Genomic DNA, 17,616 nt, shown 5'->3' on the forward strand with positions numbered 1-17,616 from the left:
CGCTGACCATTTGCTCAGCGGTCGCCTCAACATTTACCACAGTTTACATCCATCACAATCACAGGGGGTGACTGGCTGTGTCCAACCAACTTAGTGTGAGCAAAACAAATCTATTCATACACAATCTTGCACATGGGATGAGAAACACACTGTGATAGTCATTTTCAAAAGCCTCTTTAAATGAAGGTGCCCTCCTCTGGTTTGCTTATTATTGCTTGGATGACCGTACGTCAGAGTGCTCATTAATAAAAGGCGATACCCTGCTTTGAATCGTTCGTATATAGGTAACTGAGCTGAAGAGATTGGTTAAACTCACTCTTATCATAGAATTATTATTCTGTGTCCAATTCAAGAGCACATATTTGAATCATCTTGATCACCAATACTGCTGTCTATCATGCTGGCCATCACAGGACTCGTGGGTTCAAAATTCACACCAAAAGGAAGCAGTATTATTTAATAGCATAAATGACACCTGTAATATAAAGTATAACTTCTGTTTTGTGGTAAATAAACTCGTCACCAGTATGGACTGATACAAAAGCCTGTATCACTAAAATACTATCAAAATATGTTGCCAGTTTTTTGTGTTTACTATGCTGACATTTAGCAGCACCTTTTCATGATAAAGTTACAGTACTGTATGTATATCAATACCAAATGTATTTGAGGGGATGGATATACAGGTACGTCTGATTTACAGTACAGTCTTTAGAGCCACAGTTACCCTGCCATACCATGCATAATGCACAGATCAATGCCCACTGGTTTCAAATTAAAAAAATGCATGTTCATAGCATCATCAGGGCATTGTGAAGTGTGGTGATGTCACAAGTATTTTACATGTCAAACTACTTGAATGTGAGTAATACTATTCAGGAGAGTAGATAAGTGTGTGTTTAGGTGACCCATAGCAATCTGATTAACATTTTGCTTTGTTATTTATCAAATCCAATGGAAGTTTAATTGAATTACATAATTGGATTATTATTATCAAATATTAATTCAGAGTGATGTTATTTTTTTATCCAAGTGTAAATGTGCGTGGCCCCTGTTCAACTTACATTATAACAAAGTCATGTCACACCACTGGTAATTTGACAAGTATAGTTGGGAATTTCAAGTAAGAGAAACAGTATTTCTGAGAAAACTCAGGAAAAACTGCTAATTAAATATTGATCAACCCATGGAATACTTTATCAGAACAAACATCTAGTAGAATCAAGTATTAAATTTGACAAATCTTCCCCTTACCTTGTTGTGTAATATGAAGTATGACAAACAACTGGCAATTAATTCTATTTCATTATTGGAGTAACATGCTTAAATGTCTTTCGCATGTTTTCAAAGAATGTGAAAAAACACTACCACCAGTATACTACTCATGGTAAAGTAACCATTAAATGAGATGATCTCATCAAAAGGCTTGTGTGTGCTGAATGGCTCACTGAAGGGAGGGGGAGGCACAACTAAAATCTTCCGAATACACAAGTTAATGAGGAGAATTGTTACTGGCTATGACATTGTTAGCTATTATATTTGGATGTGTAAAACACTTAAAATGGAAAAATAAAGGAGCCTGTCCACTAGAATGTCGTACAGTGGTTTTGAATGGCTTTCAACGTATTGTAAAAAGCCATGCTTTCATCAAGAGCACAGCTTGAGTCATTGCAACTTCCCTTCCTGGGGTCACTGAGGCACTACTTCCTTCAATGAGGCCAGGGCTGAGTGGATGCGTACGTGGAGCCTGTTCTCAAAGTCGTAGCCTGTAAAATCCTCCTAAAACGGAAAAAAATGAATTTTTATTCAAAACTCCCAATTGTTAAGGACATTTAATTTAATCAATGATCGCTTGTAGCGTGTGCAATGTATTTCTGTGTGGAAAATAAAAGAAGTATGATGTGCATATTAGATGAGCACAATCTAAATGTTACCTTTGCTTGAAGAAGCAATGATCTCCCCTTTCCCACTGTCTGGATTGACATACAAACAAAAAGACTGGGTTAAACTTCAGTATGTGTTCATATCCTCTTTGCTTTATAAGTCAGTCACAAAAACCCAATAACATGCGACAGACTCACCTCTGGTTTTGCGAGGAGTACACATCCCAGCTCATAGAAGGAGTACGGCTGCACATACGAGTTGATCTGCCGTCCATACTCATCTCTAGCAGCCAGCTGGAATGACTGGATCACAAGTGGATCAAGATTAGTACTTGATATTATATTTTAGCTTTAACATATAACATTACCATTGTTTGTATGCATTGTGCATAGTAATTCATAATCAATGTAGAGTCATACCTGGAGAGCATCTTTAGTATTTCCATGACATTTGTGAATGGCACCAAGAAGGAGATGTTTCAGGCCTCTGCATGAAGCCTCATCTAAACTCTGTAACACTGAACAGACAGAAGAGGAAAACATAATACATGAACTGAAACCTAGAAAACTGCTACAGCTACGGTGGTTATGTTGGTGTAAATCTTGTGGGTTACACTTACCCTGATTCATCATCTGCAGCTTAGAGGAGGAACAGTTTGGAAGAGCTTTCCACAGGTACAGCACTTCAATTACACCGAGGATGCACAGCTCTCTGGTGGGTGAGATCTTTCTCAGTCTCTCAGCCTGCAGATAGGAATCAGACAGAGAAGGAAATGTTTTGTGACACACTGTTATGAATGTCAAAAAAGGCAAAATCTTCAGCAAAATATAACCCACCCTTTTGAGGGCAAACTGCTCTATCTGGTTGTTCTTCCTTTTGAATAGCTTCTGTACATCTTTGAAAACGCCACTCGCTCCATCCAGGTCACCTGAAGCGCCCTGACACACTGAGAAAAAGGAAAAACAGGACTATTTAGAATATACAAAAGAAACTTCCTGGCAGTTTTAAGTGTTGGTCAGGGTGTGACAGGCTCACCTCCGGTCAAGTAGGCATAGTAGCACTGCGACCAACGCGACTCGTTCTTCAGCCTCTCAAATGACCGGTATGCATCTCCAAAGTTCATCTCTATCATACTACACCAACCTGAGACAAAGACAAGCAGATAAAGACAGAATGAAATCAATTCCTCACTCTGAGCCCAGTGCCAGTATGTCAAGACAAACCTAATGAGAAGACACGTACCAATCTCATAGAGACACACATGCTGGATCTCTCTTTGGTCTGATGCAAGCTCTAATGCATCATGGAAAGAGGCCAAAGCACTGTTGATATGGCACTGGGGATAGAGGAGAGAGCACACAAACAAACAGGTAACGATAATTATCTTAAAGACACACACTACAAGTGCATGTTGAATGAGAGAGTTAGATAAGTAGATGGCCGATCAAATGGTGGTGAATTCATGAATTGTCAGACATGCATATTAAATGAGCCTTAACAGGAGCTAATGCGCTTGCTGATGGAAGTTAAGCCTATTCCACATTTTAGACCCAGGTCTATTTCTTTGACAAATGCTTATTAACATTCCAAATGCAAGCAACCCACTTCTTAAAGTAATGTTTAGCTGTCACTTATCATCACTTAACCCACCAGCTGTACCTACCTCTAGCCTTTGAACCCGTCCTTTAAAGAACATGAAGAGGGAGGAGTTGGGGTAAACCACCGACTTTCTCTGTAGGATGGCTTTGGCTTCCAGCAGACCTGCGTGTGTGTCTGAGCCATCCAGAGCAAAGAAAGGCAGCACTACTGTGTGGTACCACAGGAGGGCCAACCTGAGCAACAAAACAAGACTGCTGTGATACACAAGTCAAAATGGGCTTAATCTGCAATAAACTGTAAGTTTATGGGAAGTAAATTTGCAGTTCCTAATTTGGCAGCATAGTTCACTTTCATATATAGTGATGGCAAAACAGGCCAGAAGCAGCTAGGTCTTTGCTTCATAAGGCCAGGTCAAAATAAGCATGGGTCATATGTTATTTTGAACACAGCAAGAGGATTACCAGAGCTAGTTCTTTGCTGAGGATTTGGGGAAAGTAATTATGTAGTCCATAGTTGCACAGGGTCTAGTGTTTAAGATTCTTGGTTTTCACCCAGGTGACCTATAGGTTAGACTCCCGGTATAGGAACTACTGCTTACCCAATTTTCCCACTGGATCCACAAAGTATTTTCTTATATTAACTATTGTTATATAGCTGTATAGTTTATCATACAAAACAACAGGACACATCATCCTAAATCAAATTAATAACACAAATTTTACTGAAGAAAGTCTTTTTTGCACTCTATTCCAATGTTTTTGACCCTTAAATGACCTGAGTCAACAAACTCATCTCTCTCTCTCTCTCTCTCTCTCTCTCTCTCTCTCTCTCTCCTCTCTCTCTCTCTCTCTCTCTCTCTCTCTCTCTCTAAGAAGTGATACAACCCAGTCCTACTCACGTAGCTAGGGGGGCCTTCATGTCCTTACTCTCACTTGCATACATCAGGGAGGACAAGCCCTGGAGACGGTCGCCAGGGAAACCGAGCAGGTTGATAATCTTGAGCAGGTGCGGTGGTACCATGGAGATGCACAGGTGGAACAGGCCGTAACCGAAGCTGACGGAGCCCTTGAGCCGGTCCAGGGCCTCGGCCGTCACGCCGTTCTCCACTGGTGCGTTGTGGTTGGCGTTGTCAGTGGAGAGCGACTCCTGGTGGATGGAGGATCTCCTCTGACATGCCTCCTGCAGCTGGCTGATGTCACTGTGGCACTTGTTGTACATTTTCCAGGCCTTACGAAGGATCCAGCCTCCTTTGATATATGCTGTTGGTGGAAATAGAGTGGGGTACTTTTAATTAGGTACTGCAAAAGCTTGTCAATCATCAAAAAAATTACAGTGGTAGAAGTTACACAATCAAACAAGAGGCACTTAAGCTGCCTAATGTCCCGCAGTAATCACCATGATATATTAAACGTAACCAGTTAAGCTATTGAGACCATTAATTAAGCAAATTAATGCATTGCAATGCAAGTCAACATACTTTTTCCACATTAACACATAGGCAGTATTAATATGAACTCTGTATCTTAAAGCACTGAGGAGTTATAGTAGTTTCAAGAAAATCAGTTTTTCCTCATTAATATGCAAATGTATCCAGCAAGGTGCTCCAAAATCTAATCGGATCATCTACTCTATAGGGGGAACCTGTGGTGTAAATATTAAGTTTTTATCATGTATTGTTCTTGAGTTAGTGTGTTCACAAGAATGCGTCTACACACAGATGCCGCCATGATGACATAATGTCCTGCGTACCATGCAGCATGGTGGCCAGACGTAAAAATTCACACTAATTCACACCATTAACCAAACTAAAGCATTCACTGAGTTTGTCTAGTGGGTTAAAACTGATTACCTGAGAGTTCTTGCTTGACGAAGGAGAGCACAGCGAGGTAGACCTGACAGTCGGCAACAATAATCTGTCTCTGCAGCCGGTCGACAACCACAACCCCCGACCTCTGGGAGTCCATCTGACATATGACAGACACACACACACACACACACACACACACACATTCAGAGAGCATTATAAACACACGGTCTGACACTAGAGCGTTTCCCCAGTGGCCATCAGCCAAAATGATCATGGATTTCCCTGGAAGACATCACTGCTAAATGGACCCCACACTCCTCACTCTATTCCTTGATTACATTTCAGAGAGCTAGTAATTAAATTTTAGGGTGGGTTTGGCATGATCTCACTGCGGCCAACAACATTAGGCCTGACGCTGAGGTTCTAAACATTGTTATCTGAATTGTATTCGGGCTGTGATGTTGGGAGATACAGTCAGCAAGGTTGGGGCGCTGTTTGTCCAGTGGCAATGGAGCAAAAAAGAACACTGTTGATATACTGTACATTGGAAAATATGAATCATACGAAAAATGGTAGCCCAACCTAAGTACTAAGTATTTACCAGGTAAAAACATTTTAAGAGTGGTTAGGGTTAGGGTTGGTACTTTCCAAGTAATTGCAGCTGTAACTAAGTAGGTAAATAATTAGAAACAGGTGAATTACTTAGAAAAAATCTCTGGTATTACTTGTCAGTTCAAGTAACTATATTGCAGTTGCACAAGTTTAGGATGGTAACACTACCAAAATAAACTAGTACCAGAGATTTTTATGCTTACTAGAAGGTATCTGCATTTAGTGATGTCAATAAAAGACTGTAGGATTTTTGGTAATTAAAAGCAAAAAAAAAAGGATTATATAACATGGATCTGCAATTGGATAACCTTTGGGTCAAAAGAACGTCAAACTGTATGTTGCTGTATTAACATATATATTTAGCCTCTGGTTTGTCTTCAGTTCCACAGGTATTGGCTGGAACAGATGTGTGCCAGCGCTGGTGAAAGTAATAGCTTTCACTGCACCATTCACAGAACGGTTTAAGTCCTCAGCAGCCCCATCTGAAGTCTCTGGCAACAAATCTGAGGTAAATCCAATCATAACATTTTAACTGGCCAAAATGTAGCCGTGATTCTTTCCTTTCAAATTTGCTGCTGCTGAGTATCATGTTGTGTTAAGCGATCTATCTGGAGTGTATTATATTGGCAGTAAGCTCAGGTGAATTCCTGCCCCTCCTCTTCATCACTGACACTGTAGTAGAAGAGATTCAGTTGTGGACAAGTTTCTTTACTGAGTGGCAATGATGTGGTCTAAATCATTTGAATGCCAACCTAATTGTAGATTAAGTAATATATTAGCTATAGGACATTTGTTGTTTACATAAAAAGGAGTATGCTTTCCTGTATTAGTATTTCCTGTATAGTATTTTTTGTATAAACTCTAATGTTTGACTTTATTGTTCAGATTTTTCTCTTGAGGAGAAGATTCATTTGACTTTGTATTATTATTATAAAGAATGATACGTTAGTTTGTACATTTGTAATGAATGGTTTAGAAGACGCTCATAGCTGCATTTGTGGTGTTGCACTGTAGCATGAAAATAACCATTATGAAAATGACATTACAGGCAGCAATGGAATTGATTCCATTTCCCTTTTATATGATAAGATCATTCATAACTTTTGAACTATATATAGCAGAAGCACAGGGTTTGGATTATTGTTTTATAAATTAAATCCTCTATCATGAAAAATGTTTCATTGACCCTTGAGTGACATGAGGAATATGTAGGTGGACGCCCATATTGGTTGTTGGACTAAAGTGGGCTAAATCCTTTCATGGGGATGTAACATTGCTGTAGTCGGCCTTGTATCTTAGCAGTAACATTTGTTGTTAGGTTATAATAGTGAGCTATTATGTTTGATTTAATATATTTAATATGATTTTCATTTGTTATATTTTCTTAGCATGTATTTAGTTGGTTTACCTAGTCTTTTTCTGGTAAACATGTAGTGCTAAGGGTGACAGTAAGGAAGGGTTACCTGAAAAGTGTTGACAGAATAAATGACAAATCTATCCAATGTGTGAATTGGTATTATCAATATCACTTGATTTTCATTAAAGGCCTGCTCAACTATGCCAGCTTTTTAAAACACAGTTTAGAAGTAAGTAATTGTCTGGGTATCTGTCTTGTTACCCCTTCTTACAATAGTCAATACAACGATACACTCTGACTTGTTTTGACAATAGTTCTCACTCACACTCTTCTTAATCTTGTTTCTGATTGTCTCGATGACGCCGGCGCTGTCACTTTCACACAGCTTCTCAGTGGTCCTCAGGTCGTCGCAGGCCGTCTGCATCTTCTCCTCCTCAAACGTCATCATGGCATTCTGCAGTGCAACACAGCAAACAGCCATAACAACACTGGTCTGCTTTTATTCAAGGAAGCATTTGGAAAATAATAACCAAAAAAGCCATAATTGAAAAATGTATGTACTAGCTTCAGTGAAAAAATAAAAAACACTATTGCATTGATGTATTACAAAGGTGCATTATTGTTTTGTGGTTAAATTGTGTTTTACAGACCAGATAAATGCTTGAGCAGGCTTACAAAACAAAATGTGTTGTAATAGGAGTGAAGGAGGATTGCATAATGGTCTTAAAAAGCACGGCCTTGACAAAGGGCCCTTTCTCTATAAGAATGAATGGAGGAACCCAGCGACATCTGTATTGCCTCTGTCTGTGTATCGTATGAAAAATACATACAGCTTTTCTAATAATCTTTCAACCAGTATACAGTATGTCTATATGGAGACGGAAATAGGCCACCCAGCTGACAGTCAAACAGTCTTTGTTCAGTTATTGTTGTTGAAACTTTTCCTTTGAGATCATCTTTAACTGGGGAGAGAATAATCCTAAATAGATTAGGGAGGAAATACCAAAAATAAAAAAACATATTTAGCACAATGATTTTTGTGGTTTCACATTGCACTGTCTGAATTATTTTACTGTATAACTGTGGCATGCGCTCCGTATGCATGTGCGTTATTAAACTACTGAATCATACGCATGTATGACCGCTGCCTTCATGGTCAGATCTCACGACCCCCGCTGCCTTCAGGGCAGTTCTGCATGCGGGGACAGAGGATGACATCATCTGTGGCCTCATGGTGCATCAGAGTAAAGGGTCAGTGACAGCTGCTGTGTGACCATGTGGTGGAAAATCCCTCTCTCCCTCAGCGACCAACACATCACTACAGAAATGTGTCTCTCTGCAACAACAGTATTATTTTTGAGATGAAGATGCATCCATTATGGTAATGGATTGAAAAGCAAGGGAGTGGACACCAGTGGTGACGATGATGCAAGTCTTCTCACTCAACTCACTCAAGGCAGTCCATGATGATGCGATGCCTTTGACAAATTACATAGCATACTAATGCTTTAAGGTTGCGTAATATGTCCTCTAGCTCTTTTTTACATGCTGTCTTTCTCACACCATGTTCTTCTCTTTCTTTTGCTTTAATTTAAATTGTTAAGGACATTAGAGTAAATTAATGAACACTCAGGAGGTTTCAACAAATACCTGCAAAAGAGTTTCCCTGGTGCAGCAGAGTGTTCTTATGGGAATAAAATAAATTTTTGACTATGACTGCATGGGTTTCAATCTAACTCACATAACGATAGATAGATAGATAGATAGATAGATAGATAGATAGATAGATAGATAGATAGATAGATAGATAGATAGATAGATAGACAGATAGATAAAACTAATCACACAACCTATTATCATATCATATCGACATATGACACAGCAATCACAATAAACATCTATACAATAATAATAATAATAATAACTATTTCATTTATTTCAGTTCAATCAGACTAATTGTATTATCTTAAAAACTGCTGTCGGAATGCCAACTCTCCTTTGAAGAAACTCTAAACTGCAGACGCTCATTAATCTGAGGCAGTGTTTGGATGACTGAAAAACATTGAAATATCAGGGGAAAGCTCATTTAGAAATATGAAATATTCATGCCTTCCAAAATGTGTGGTATGGCCAATTCTGAACTGAAATAACTCCAACACAAGGACTTCCAAACAGCAGCGCACATTCAATAGAGTGTATTTGTAAATAGCATACTTATGTTAATTACTGTCTGTACACATAATTTCGGGTGTCTGCAGTTAATATAAATGAGGTTAGTTTATATTAACAGTGAGGATACAGTGAGGATTATCTAGTATATTGCTTGGCCTCTTTTACTTCAGTATCTGTTTAAATTGTTACTGCTGCAGCGCATGTACACAGTAGTAGACAATCCAATCTTTTATCATTTATCCCCATACAGGAGGAAACTCACCAAGAAACTGACAAAACTGGCCCCAAAGCTCATCAGTGGGCTGTGAGTCCTACAGAGAGAGAGCAGAAACGAGGAAACATGATGGGAGCAACAGAGCGGAGAATTAGAGAAAAACAAAATAATTACACACTAAGCAAGTGAAATGGCAATAAAATTCCAAATATCCATTTCCTAGAGTTTTGGCTCTACTAAAAGAGTATTTTCTCTGCCTGAGGCCTATCAGAGGAACTTCCAGCCCAATCCTCTGTCTCAGCACCCAGAGTCCCATGGAGGGTGAACGTCTTGCTTAATTTGGGAGCTAAAATTAGCCCTGAAGGTGGTAATTTCTCCTCCTGGCACAAATAGAGCTTGATTACTGGGAGCCCTTTAAGCCTTCCATTCACAGTCACAGCCACCCATTCAGCTTGTCATGAGGGTTGTCAGGGGTGTGAGTGGTTGCCTAATTGTCACCCATTTGATAGTGAGGGGAATAATGAGACGACACAAACTGCAAATGTCTGAATGAAATAGTGTTAGATGATCAATATATGTGTATAATCCACACCCTGGTCACCTGCTTAGCATATACATAAGTGCATGGATGTGAATGGTGCGTATTGCACTGGGCTCCTGTTGAGCCTCTCAGACACATATCATAACCTCTCTGAAATATCATCTCTCTGCTAGAAACTGATATCTGAGGTGTTCTCTGTGAAACCTGCCAAATGGGAGGCTGCCAGGGAATCACAGGTGAGACTGACACCTAGAGGTTACTGGGACTCACTAGGAAGTAACTGATACAGGCCGGTACAGGTATCAGGACAAGGTCTTGTACACAGATTTCAGCAGTTATCTTGCACATGAGAAACACAATTCTAGGCTTAATCACTTTATGGAAATAGTCCCCGAATCAGTCCAAATAATTCTATAATTATTTGAATTAGAATAGAGCCATGGGTTAACTATAGTCTATTCTAGCTAATTAAAGTCGACTTGTACAGTAAAAGGCTATTTTTTAATTGTACTCAATAACGATGTTTTAGACTTCACTTAACTGTGTTTAATTAAATAGCCAAACAGATTTTGCTTAGAAAATCCTCTTATTCGTGCTCATGTAATAGGCTTATACTTATCCCAAGAGGATGCAACAGATTATGTCCAGTGATGATGAAAGATGAAAAATCATCTTACCTGTATCTTCTGAACAGCTCGTCGCTTTCCTTGAAGCCGTTGTTGAGCAGCATGTTAATGCCTTGGAGAGCCAGCTCAGCATCATCTATGCGCTCTGCCTTCTCCTCTACCTGCTTCTGCTGCTGGGACTGCTCGGGGCCCGCCATTGTTTATACAGCTTATTGGCTGTTTGGTTAAATCAGTGCAATGGAGAACAAAATATGATCCTATTTCTTCTCTAAAACAAACCCGCATTGGTTTATGTCGCCTGTAGAAGACAGATTAAAACAGAGACGCGCCCTGGTCGGCAAAAAAATTGTGCAGCAACCACAGACTCCAGACGTCTGGGCACCTTACAGGCCACCGGCTGCCCAGACGGGCTCAGTTAGGCTGCACTCCAACGATTTACAATTATCATTTTACCTGCCAACTGCAGACTTCTGTGCGTTCAATCATATGTCACTACAGCGTCCTTTATGGTTCATCAGATTAGCCATTCGTCAGTTTTTTCCCCCAGCTTCTCTCGGCGTTGCTGCGTCCGATGAATTACATAACAAGAAGCCAGGCTGCTCTGCTTCTCCGCCAGTCCCACGTAATACTCGTCAAACGGCCTGTCGTCATAACGCACAGCGCATCTCCGGGAGGCATTAAAGATGAGGACCGCTGAGATGAACCTGCATCCTATCAGCCGGCAGTCCGTGTGCAAACACAGCTTCCCCCCGACTGCCTCCCTCCGCACTCACAGGCTCAGCCCTCTCCTCCAGGCATCAGCCAATAAACACACTCATCACTCTGAGCAGCCTCGTGCGGTCACATTGTGTTCACACCGGGCTCATAAAAGGCAGGTAAAGAGGATCAAGAGAAAGCTCGAGCTTAATTGATCGTATTTGAAATGATCTAATAGGTGCTTATCACCTATCTGTGGGCTTGTATGTCATGACGTGGCATGTTGGTACTGTCTTATCCTGGCAAGTGAGGCACGTGGTCAGGATGGATGGATACCCCAGTCTGCCACTAAACCACAACAAGAAATTCCAAGAAATTCTCCAGTATTGTCCTATATGAGCCAAGCTATTTGATGTGAATAAGGGTGGAAATAAAAATACATCCAACTGATAAAAAATAGACAGGTGTATTCTAAATGCACTCTGCTGTTCATTCTGCTCTGCATAGTGTGGGTAAGAGAAGTAAGGCCAGATATGCATTAGACACACATTAGTGCACCCTCTATGAATAAATGATAGATGACAGACCCGGGGGTCCGGGCTTTGTGTGAGACAAACCACAGTGAAGCAGCCTGTTTCTACACACTGAGAGCCATCGCAGTCCCACAATGATTAGGTGGTGCTGGTGACTTTTGAACAGTGGTTTCTGTATTCATGTTATACAGATATGGATCAAACAGTTTTTGCAAATATTTTTAGAATTTGTTTCAGGCACCAGATGGGAGCCGACTATTTCATCAGAAGAACTCAGGTAGCCTACTGTCATTTAGGTTGTTGATCACAGAAAACTACATTAAATTGACTTTCCTGTGATTGTCTCAGCACTACTCAGTATATTGTCATGTCAAGGCATTGAAACAAACACTAATACATTTTGACCCCGGTCTGTTACTGTGCCCATGAAGTGAAGGGTCTAATACAAACAAATAGGAGCTGTGCAGTTGTGTTCTGCAAAACATGGGAGTGAAATGTATCACTTAAGATCAAATTATATCTAACTAATTATATTAAGGGGATTTATTTTCTAGAGACTCTCAGAAGACAATTGAAAAAAAATCTAGAATCATCAGATCATTTCCAAACAGCATTTCAAACCCAAGCTCAGACAATGTGATGTATGCTTTATTAACAACAAACAACTCATTTACTCATTTACTGTATTTACTGTTATTTCCTTCTATCTCTGGACAATAGACAACAGGCAAACACACTGACAAAGTAGTTCAGAGAACTAGTTAATTTGGTGTGTGACTCATTGATCACATCTCCTTAGTCTGCAGGGCATTTATTGACGCTCACAGGGCCGACCACACTGGACGCTGCTTCAAAGTCAACCGGCCTCCCATTCACTCTCACGCTCCGCAAGCAGCCGACAAACGATGAGGACACAGGGACGCTGTTTCTCTTAGTTGTCCCTGCATGGAGGAGAGGAAGGAGAAACAGAAGAATGAGATGCTGGGAAGGTTTTTCCATAAATGTTGATACTCAATGAAAGGTTTGATAGATTTACCAGAGATGCCTCCAATGTAAAGAGAATCCAGTGTCGTTGAGTACGAAGCAGACGAGGAGGAACCTGCTTTCTGCTCAGAGACGGAGTCCACCACTAGTTTGATAACTTTGTGCTGTTTGGACACTGAGGGACAAAGCAGAGCAGTATTACTGTAAGAGGACATTTTAAAATTGATAGCCACACAGGTATGAAATAGTCTGTATACTGCTGCTAGGGTGAGAAGTCGCACCTGTAACCACATGAAAGTTGCCGTCGCACAGGTTTTGATGAGGAATCACTGAGACACTGACAACACCGCTACCATCATTCACTTTGACACCAACCTAGAAAGTCAGATAGCAATGTGTACAAGCAGTCATTGTGATTGTCTTTTGAGTCATTGTCTCCACACACATGACCCACATTCATCATTTCCAAAAGTTTCAAGGTTTTACCTTGTTGTCCCTTAAGAACACATTCAGGCTGGTCTTGTGGCTTTGGACGTGGAAGAGAAGGCCTGTCAGATGCTGCGGCCGCAGCTCAAAGGCCAACTCAAAACGAGAGCCTACAGTGAAGTACTTATCTAGAACACAAATATTTATCAGATTTGAGGTCAATGTTTTGCACCAAGCATACACTGACAAAATAGAAATAATGCAATACGTTTGGATCTATGAAATAAAACACTGTCAAACCTAAGACGATATGACCACCGTTCCCCCCAAAGTACGTCCCAGTCTCTGAGAGTCTGTCAAGGCAGGGTGAAACTCCACGACTGGCCACGGGTTCCCCAACTAATACCTCATTCAGTTTGAAATCCCGTATACAGCCAATAACACTTTCCTTGGGAATGAGGTGTCCCTGAGAGAGGCATTTTAGATTTTAGTGTAAGTTACAACAGCAACAATAACACAGGAGAGGAGGGGAGAGGAGAGGAGAGGAGAGGAGAGGAGAGAAGAGGAGGAGAGGAGAGGAGAGGAGAGGAGAGGAGAGGAGAGGAGAGGAGAGGAGAGGAGAGGAGAGGAGAGGAGAGGAAATTTAATTGCTCCCTATGGGGAAACTTTCTTAAATGTACATGATGTGCTTACTTATTTGGCCAGGATCAATTCAGTAAAAATAGACTAGAAACAAACAATGTGCAGGCAAATGTGTGACATGGGTGTAAAAAATAACCATGAAGTAAGATACACACGTTTGAGGTTTTGTGTTTAGGAACTCCTCCCAAATATACAGGATTGTGCAGATCTAAAGACGATCCCTCATCGTTAGACAAGGCACCGTCAGTCACGCGGATTCCATCAACAAGCAGATGGAAAGTGTTTCTCTCCACGCTGAACACAACCTGCACATACAGAGAGATAATCTGTCAGACAAGGGAATTGATTCAAAACAAATCACTCAGCTACAGGCTTCAGCTAAACAAATTTACAGTAAGGTCAGGATCACTGTTGTGTTTGAAGAGATATAAATCAACATGCTGGAAATTGAATTATCTGCGGCCTATAGGAGACTGAAAAGATACAGAAATGATTAGGCAAGAATTATGCTGCCTGTATATGCACTCTGAATTGTAATCACTCTGTGCCAGTTTCCATCGTTGCTCTTCTTCTTATGCTGGATGATTCTGTTTTGCCCAAGTGACAGCTTGATCTTGCCGTTGGCCATAAACAGAGCCAGCAGGGAAATGTCTCCTTTCCCCGAGACGTGGAGCAGCAGTCCTTTAGACGACCTGGTTCTGACTTCAAGTGAGAAGTGAGGCCTGAGACGCACAAGAGGAGGGAGAACAACACCGAAGTTCAACTGGATTTCTCTGATTTCTTACGAATGAACAAATGAATGAATGGAAAAACAGAAATGAATGAATGTTTCATTAGACACCATACACGGAAAGTGAGGATGACATGCAATAAATGATTCAAATCTACAATATCACAAGTATTTGGCATATGATACCCCAATTGTTGAGTCCACAAAGAAACCCCACAATTGATTCTTAGGACAAAGTAAAATAGACAATAACCATATGATAAATTCCACAGATGCAAGAACTTACAATGTATTTCAGTGTTTGCACATGGCTAATATTACCTGTAATTGAGGTCTTCAGGAGGGATGTTGTAACTGAGCCAGCTGTGCAGCTCGGACAGCCGGTATTGTCCATGTTGTGCCGGATGTCTACACCGACTGGCTTTGGTGGCACTCTGAGCCCGAATCTGAAACACAGCAGAGACAGACCTGTGTTATTATTTAATTATAAAATAATAACAGAATATGGAACAAAATAATATCATTGGGTTCAATGTATCTGGACTATTTGTGATTATAAGTTCAAAGATTTTTTTCAATAATGTGGGAAGAGTGTATTCTTGTGCTCACAGTTTTGTGTCTCTGGGGCCTTTGCAGAAGGGGTGCTGGCAGAGTCATGGCTTGTGAAGAGGGATTAAGACGACACATGCCAAGGACTACATCTCCCATTTGTGACAATGAGCTTAGATCAGCAGGTAAAAAGCTCAGGTCAAGCCTGTGTTAGATTAAAGATTTTTGTAAAATGGAAAAAAACATAATTACATGAGAAATGCTATTTTAAGAAGTCAAAAAACATTAATATTACATCTGTGGCATTTCAAAATAATGTAAAGTAGCTTTCTAATGTTGACCAACCTCCTTGTATAAAGGTTAGCAATGCAGCCTTTGAATTTCTCTCCTCCCAAAGTTAGCTCCGAGGGCTTGAGTGTCTGTCCCTGACCCACATTTACATTATCAATGCTCATCTCCAACCTGAGGAAACCATAAGAGGGTTAGTAATGTGATGTATGTATTAAAGAAAATATACATTCTATAGTGTGTGATTCATAACATAACAGTTAGCAGAACATTTTATTTGGAGTTACAAAGAAAAGAGACACGTCTTACCCTGAGGGGCTCCTCACTGCTGACAAGTAATGCCAGCTTCCATCACTGTACATTTTGGGCGACTTCAATATGTAATTGTCACAATTAAATACTACATGGCCATCAACCAAAGACAGCTGGATGTCGTGGACAGAGGTAGAGTCCTGAGGAGGGTAGGAAATTATGAATATAATCACTTAATCCAGGAATTCATGTATCATGTCACACTTCTTTTTGAAAAATAATCTTGCTCTTGGTCTTTAGCCAGTGATTATTATTTGAATCTGGACCTGAGACACACAGAGTTTACCTGATAGCTGCTCCGGAGAAGAGCTCCATGTTTCTCTGAGGTTCTGAACCCCAGAGAGACCATGACCGGCGGCTTGTCCCAGACACCCAGAGTGTTCACAGACACAACTGAATCATACGTAGCTTTACGAACACCCTGTAATACGCATGAAACATTAACAATCAGGGCTGGCTCTAAACTGCTGGAGGCCCCATAGGCAAAAGTCTTCTGTGGCGGCCCCCTTTTGAGACAAATCCTGCCCACTATCAAGCAATAAAGACTGAGTAAAACACACTGAATTCACTTATTACTTACTTTAACAAAATAATTAATATACAGTATAAGATATTTTCAATGTTCAATGTTCAGTCTAATATATGCAACTGCGAATAGTCATGAATCATGGTCATTTCTTTTAGTTTACCAGCAGTGAGACTGGACATCCAACACCTACGCCGATGGTCCTGTGATACTCAACATATTGACCATTGGCTGTCAGGTGATCCACACATCCTCTCAGTGGTGGAGCTGTGACGTTATCGCTGGGATTCAAAGGCACAAATAGACAGATATAGTATAAAACACTCATTTGCTATGAATATTTGAATGCTGCATGTTTGATTAGCACATGTTTTATTACCTCTCCCTGATTTGTGCTGGTAGACCCCCAATGTAATAACTTCTGTAGACTTCAGTTTTAATGAAGCCTGTGAGAGTGATTTGCTTTGGTCCATAGTGCACAGTAAGGTTGGCATCCATGTCAATTATAAAATTCTTGTTCTGTGAAAGAAGACTTTGTTTTATAGTAATACAGTTTTTAAACGGAACAACAGACTGAATGCAAAATGCTTGCACCGAATGATGTCTAGGTTAATGTAACATGAAAGCAACAGTTTAGCTGATCTTACAAAGAGAGACACTTTTTCATCAGTCTGAGCTTTGAGCGCTTGGTTGGCTTGTTTTCTTTGCAACACAAGATGGCCTCTCTCCATAAAGACACAGAAGTAAGAATCCTGTAAAAGATGAAAAAAAAAGGACATTAAAGTGTAGTACTGAAGATATATAAAGGCAGTGTTTACCGATTAATGTTGAACAGACACAGTGTTCCACTATGCTGATTACATTTATGAGTATTTATATGTAATTGCTAGCACAAGTGTTTGACTGGTGCTGCTTTATTTTGGTCAAATCCATTCAACTCAGTTAGAAGCATCGTACTTCATTTCCAATGTAGAATAACAAGGCATTTGTCTCTCGGCTGTTTGTGTGGAACTTGAACAGTCTTCTCCTTTTCTTCTCTGGGTTTTTTACGAGCGCCATGCGGTAACCAGTTCCCTCATAATAATCAGCAACCTCTGACTGGGGAATCCTGAAGAAAT

At 40.4% G+C, this 17,616-nt stretch overlaps 2 protein-coding genes and 1 long non-coding RNA gene across 3 annotated transcripts; all 3 read right to left on the reverse strand.

Moving 5' to 3' along the window:
- Positions 1-1,689: 1,689 nt before the first annotated feature.
- Positions 1,690-11,009, reverse strand: ttc39c (tetratricopeptide repeat domain 39C). Its single transcript, XM_071515577.1, has 14 exons — positions 10,864-11,009; positions 9,694-9,742; positions 7,585-7,713; positions 5,333-5,447; positions 4,382-4,742; positions 3,548-3,716; positions 3,127-3,220; positions 2,920-3,027; positions 2,721-2,830; positions 2,504-2,627; positions 2,304-2,401; positions 2,082-2,186; positions 1,935-1,973; positions 1,690-1,779 (listed from the first exon to the last, which is right to left on the reverse strand). Exons 1-14 carry the CDS (start codon positions 11,007-11,009, stop codon positions 1,690-1,692), a joined length of 1,737 nt encoding a protein of 578 aa, XP_071371678.1.
- Positions 11,010-12,783: 1,774 nt separating this feature from the next.
- lama3 (laminin, alpha 3) lies at positions 12,784-16,039 on the reverse strand. Its single transcript, XM_071515531.1, has 11 exons — positions 15,970-16,039; positions 15,718-15,834; positions 15,433-15,577; positions 15,145-15,269; positions 14,635-14,815; positions 14,249-14,398; positions 13,752-13,917; positions 13,512-13,639; positions 13,307-13,400; positions 13,078-13,200; positions 12,784-12,982 (listed from the first exon to the last, which is right to left on the reverse strand). Exons 1-11 carry the CDS (start codon positions 16,020-16,022, stop codon positions 12,837-12,839), a joined length of 1,428 nt encoding a protein of 475 aa, XP_071371632.1. The 5' UTR covers positions 16,023-16,039; the 3' UTR covers positions 12,784-12,836.
- A 621-nt stretch (positions 16,040-16,660) lies between these two features.
- Positions 16,661-17,250, reverse strand: LOC139641242 (uncharacterized). The gene is made up of 3 exons (XR_011694976.1): positions 17,146-17,250; positions 16,878-17,017; positions 16,661-16,779 (listed from the first exon to the last, which is right to left on the reverse strand). It is a non-coding gene; the product is annotated as an uncharacterized lncRNA (long non-coding RNA).
- Positions 17,251-17,616: the final 366 nt, after the last annotated feature.

The sequence above is a fragment of the Centroberyx affinis genome, unplaced genomic scaffold (assembly GCF_046629955.1).
Source record: "Centroberyx affinis isolate AG114_WGS23_722 - 3 ecotype Tasmania unplaced genomic scaffold, CSIRO-AGI_Caff_v1 ptg000359l_1, whole genome shotgun sequence".
Lineage (NCBI taxonomy): Eukaryota > Metazoa > Chordata > Actinopteri > Beryciformes > Berycidae > Centroberyx > Centroberyx affinis.

Coding starts and splice junctions, on each gene's coding strand:
- ttc39c (XM_071515577.1), bottom strand. CDS start 11,009: ATGGCGGGCCCCGAGCAGTCCCAGCAGCAGAAGCAGGTAGAGGAGAAG. Junction 5,448..7,584: donor GAAACAAGATTAAGAAGAGT/GTGAGTGAGAAC, acceptor GTCATATGTCAG/ATGGACTCCCAGAGGTCGGG. Junction 2,628..2,720: donor AGCAGTTTGCCCTCAAAAGG/GTGGGTTATATT, acceptor TCCTATCTGCAG/GCTGAGAGACTGAGAAAGAT.
- lama3 (XM_071515531.1), bottom strand. CDS start 16,022: ATGTACAGTGATGGAAGCTGGCATTACTTGTCAGCAGTGAGGAGCCCC. Junction 13,401..13,511: donor TGTTCTTAAGGGACAACAAG/GTAAAACCTTGA, acceptor CTGACTTTCTAG/GTTGGTGTCAAAGTGAATGA. Junction 13,201..13,306: donor CAACTTTCATGTGGTTACAG/GTGCGACTTCTC, acceptor TTTGTCCCTCAG/TGTCCAAACAGCACAAAGTT.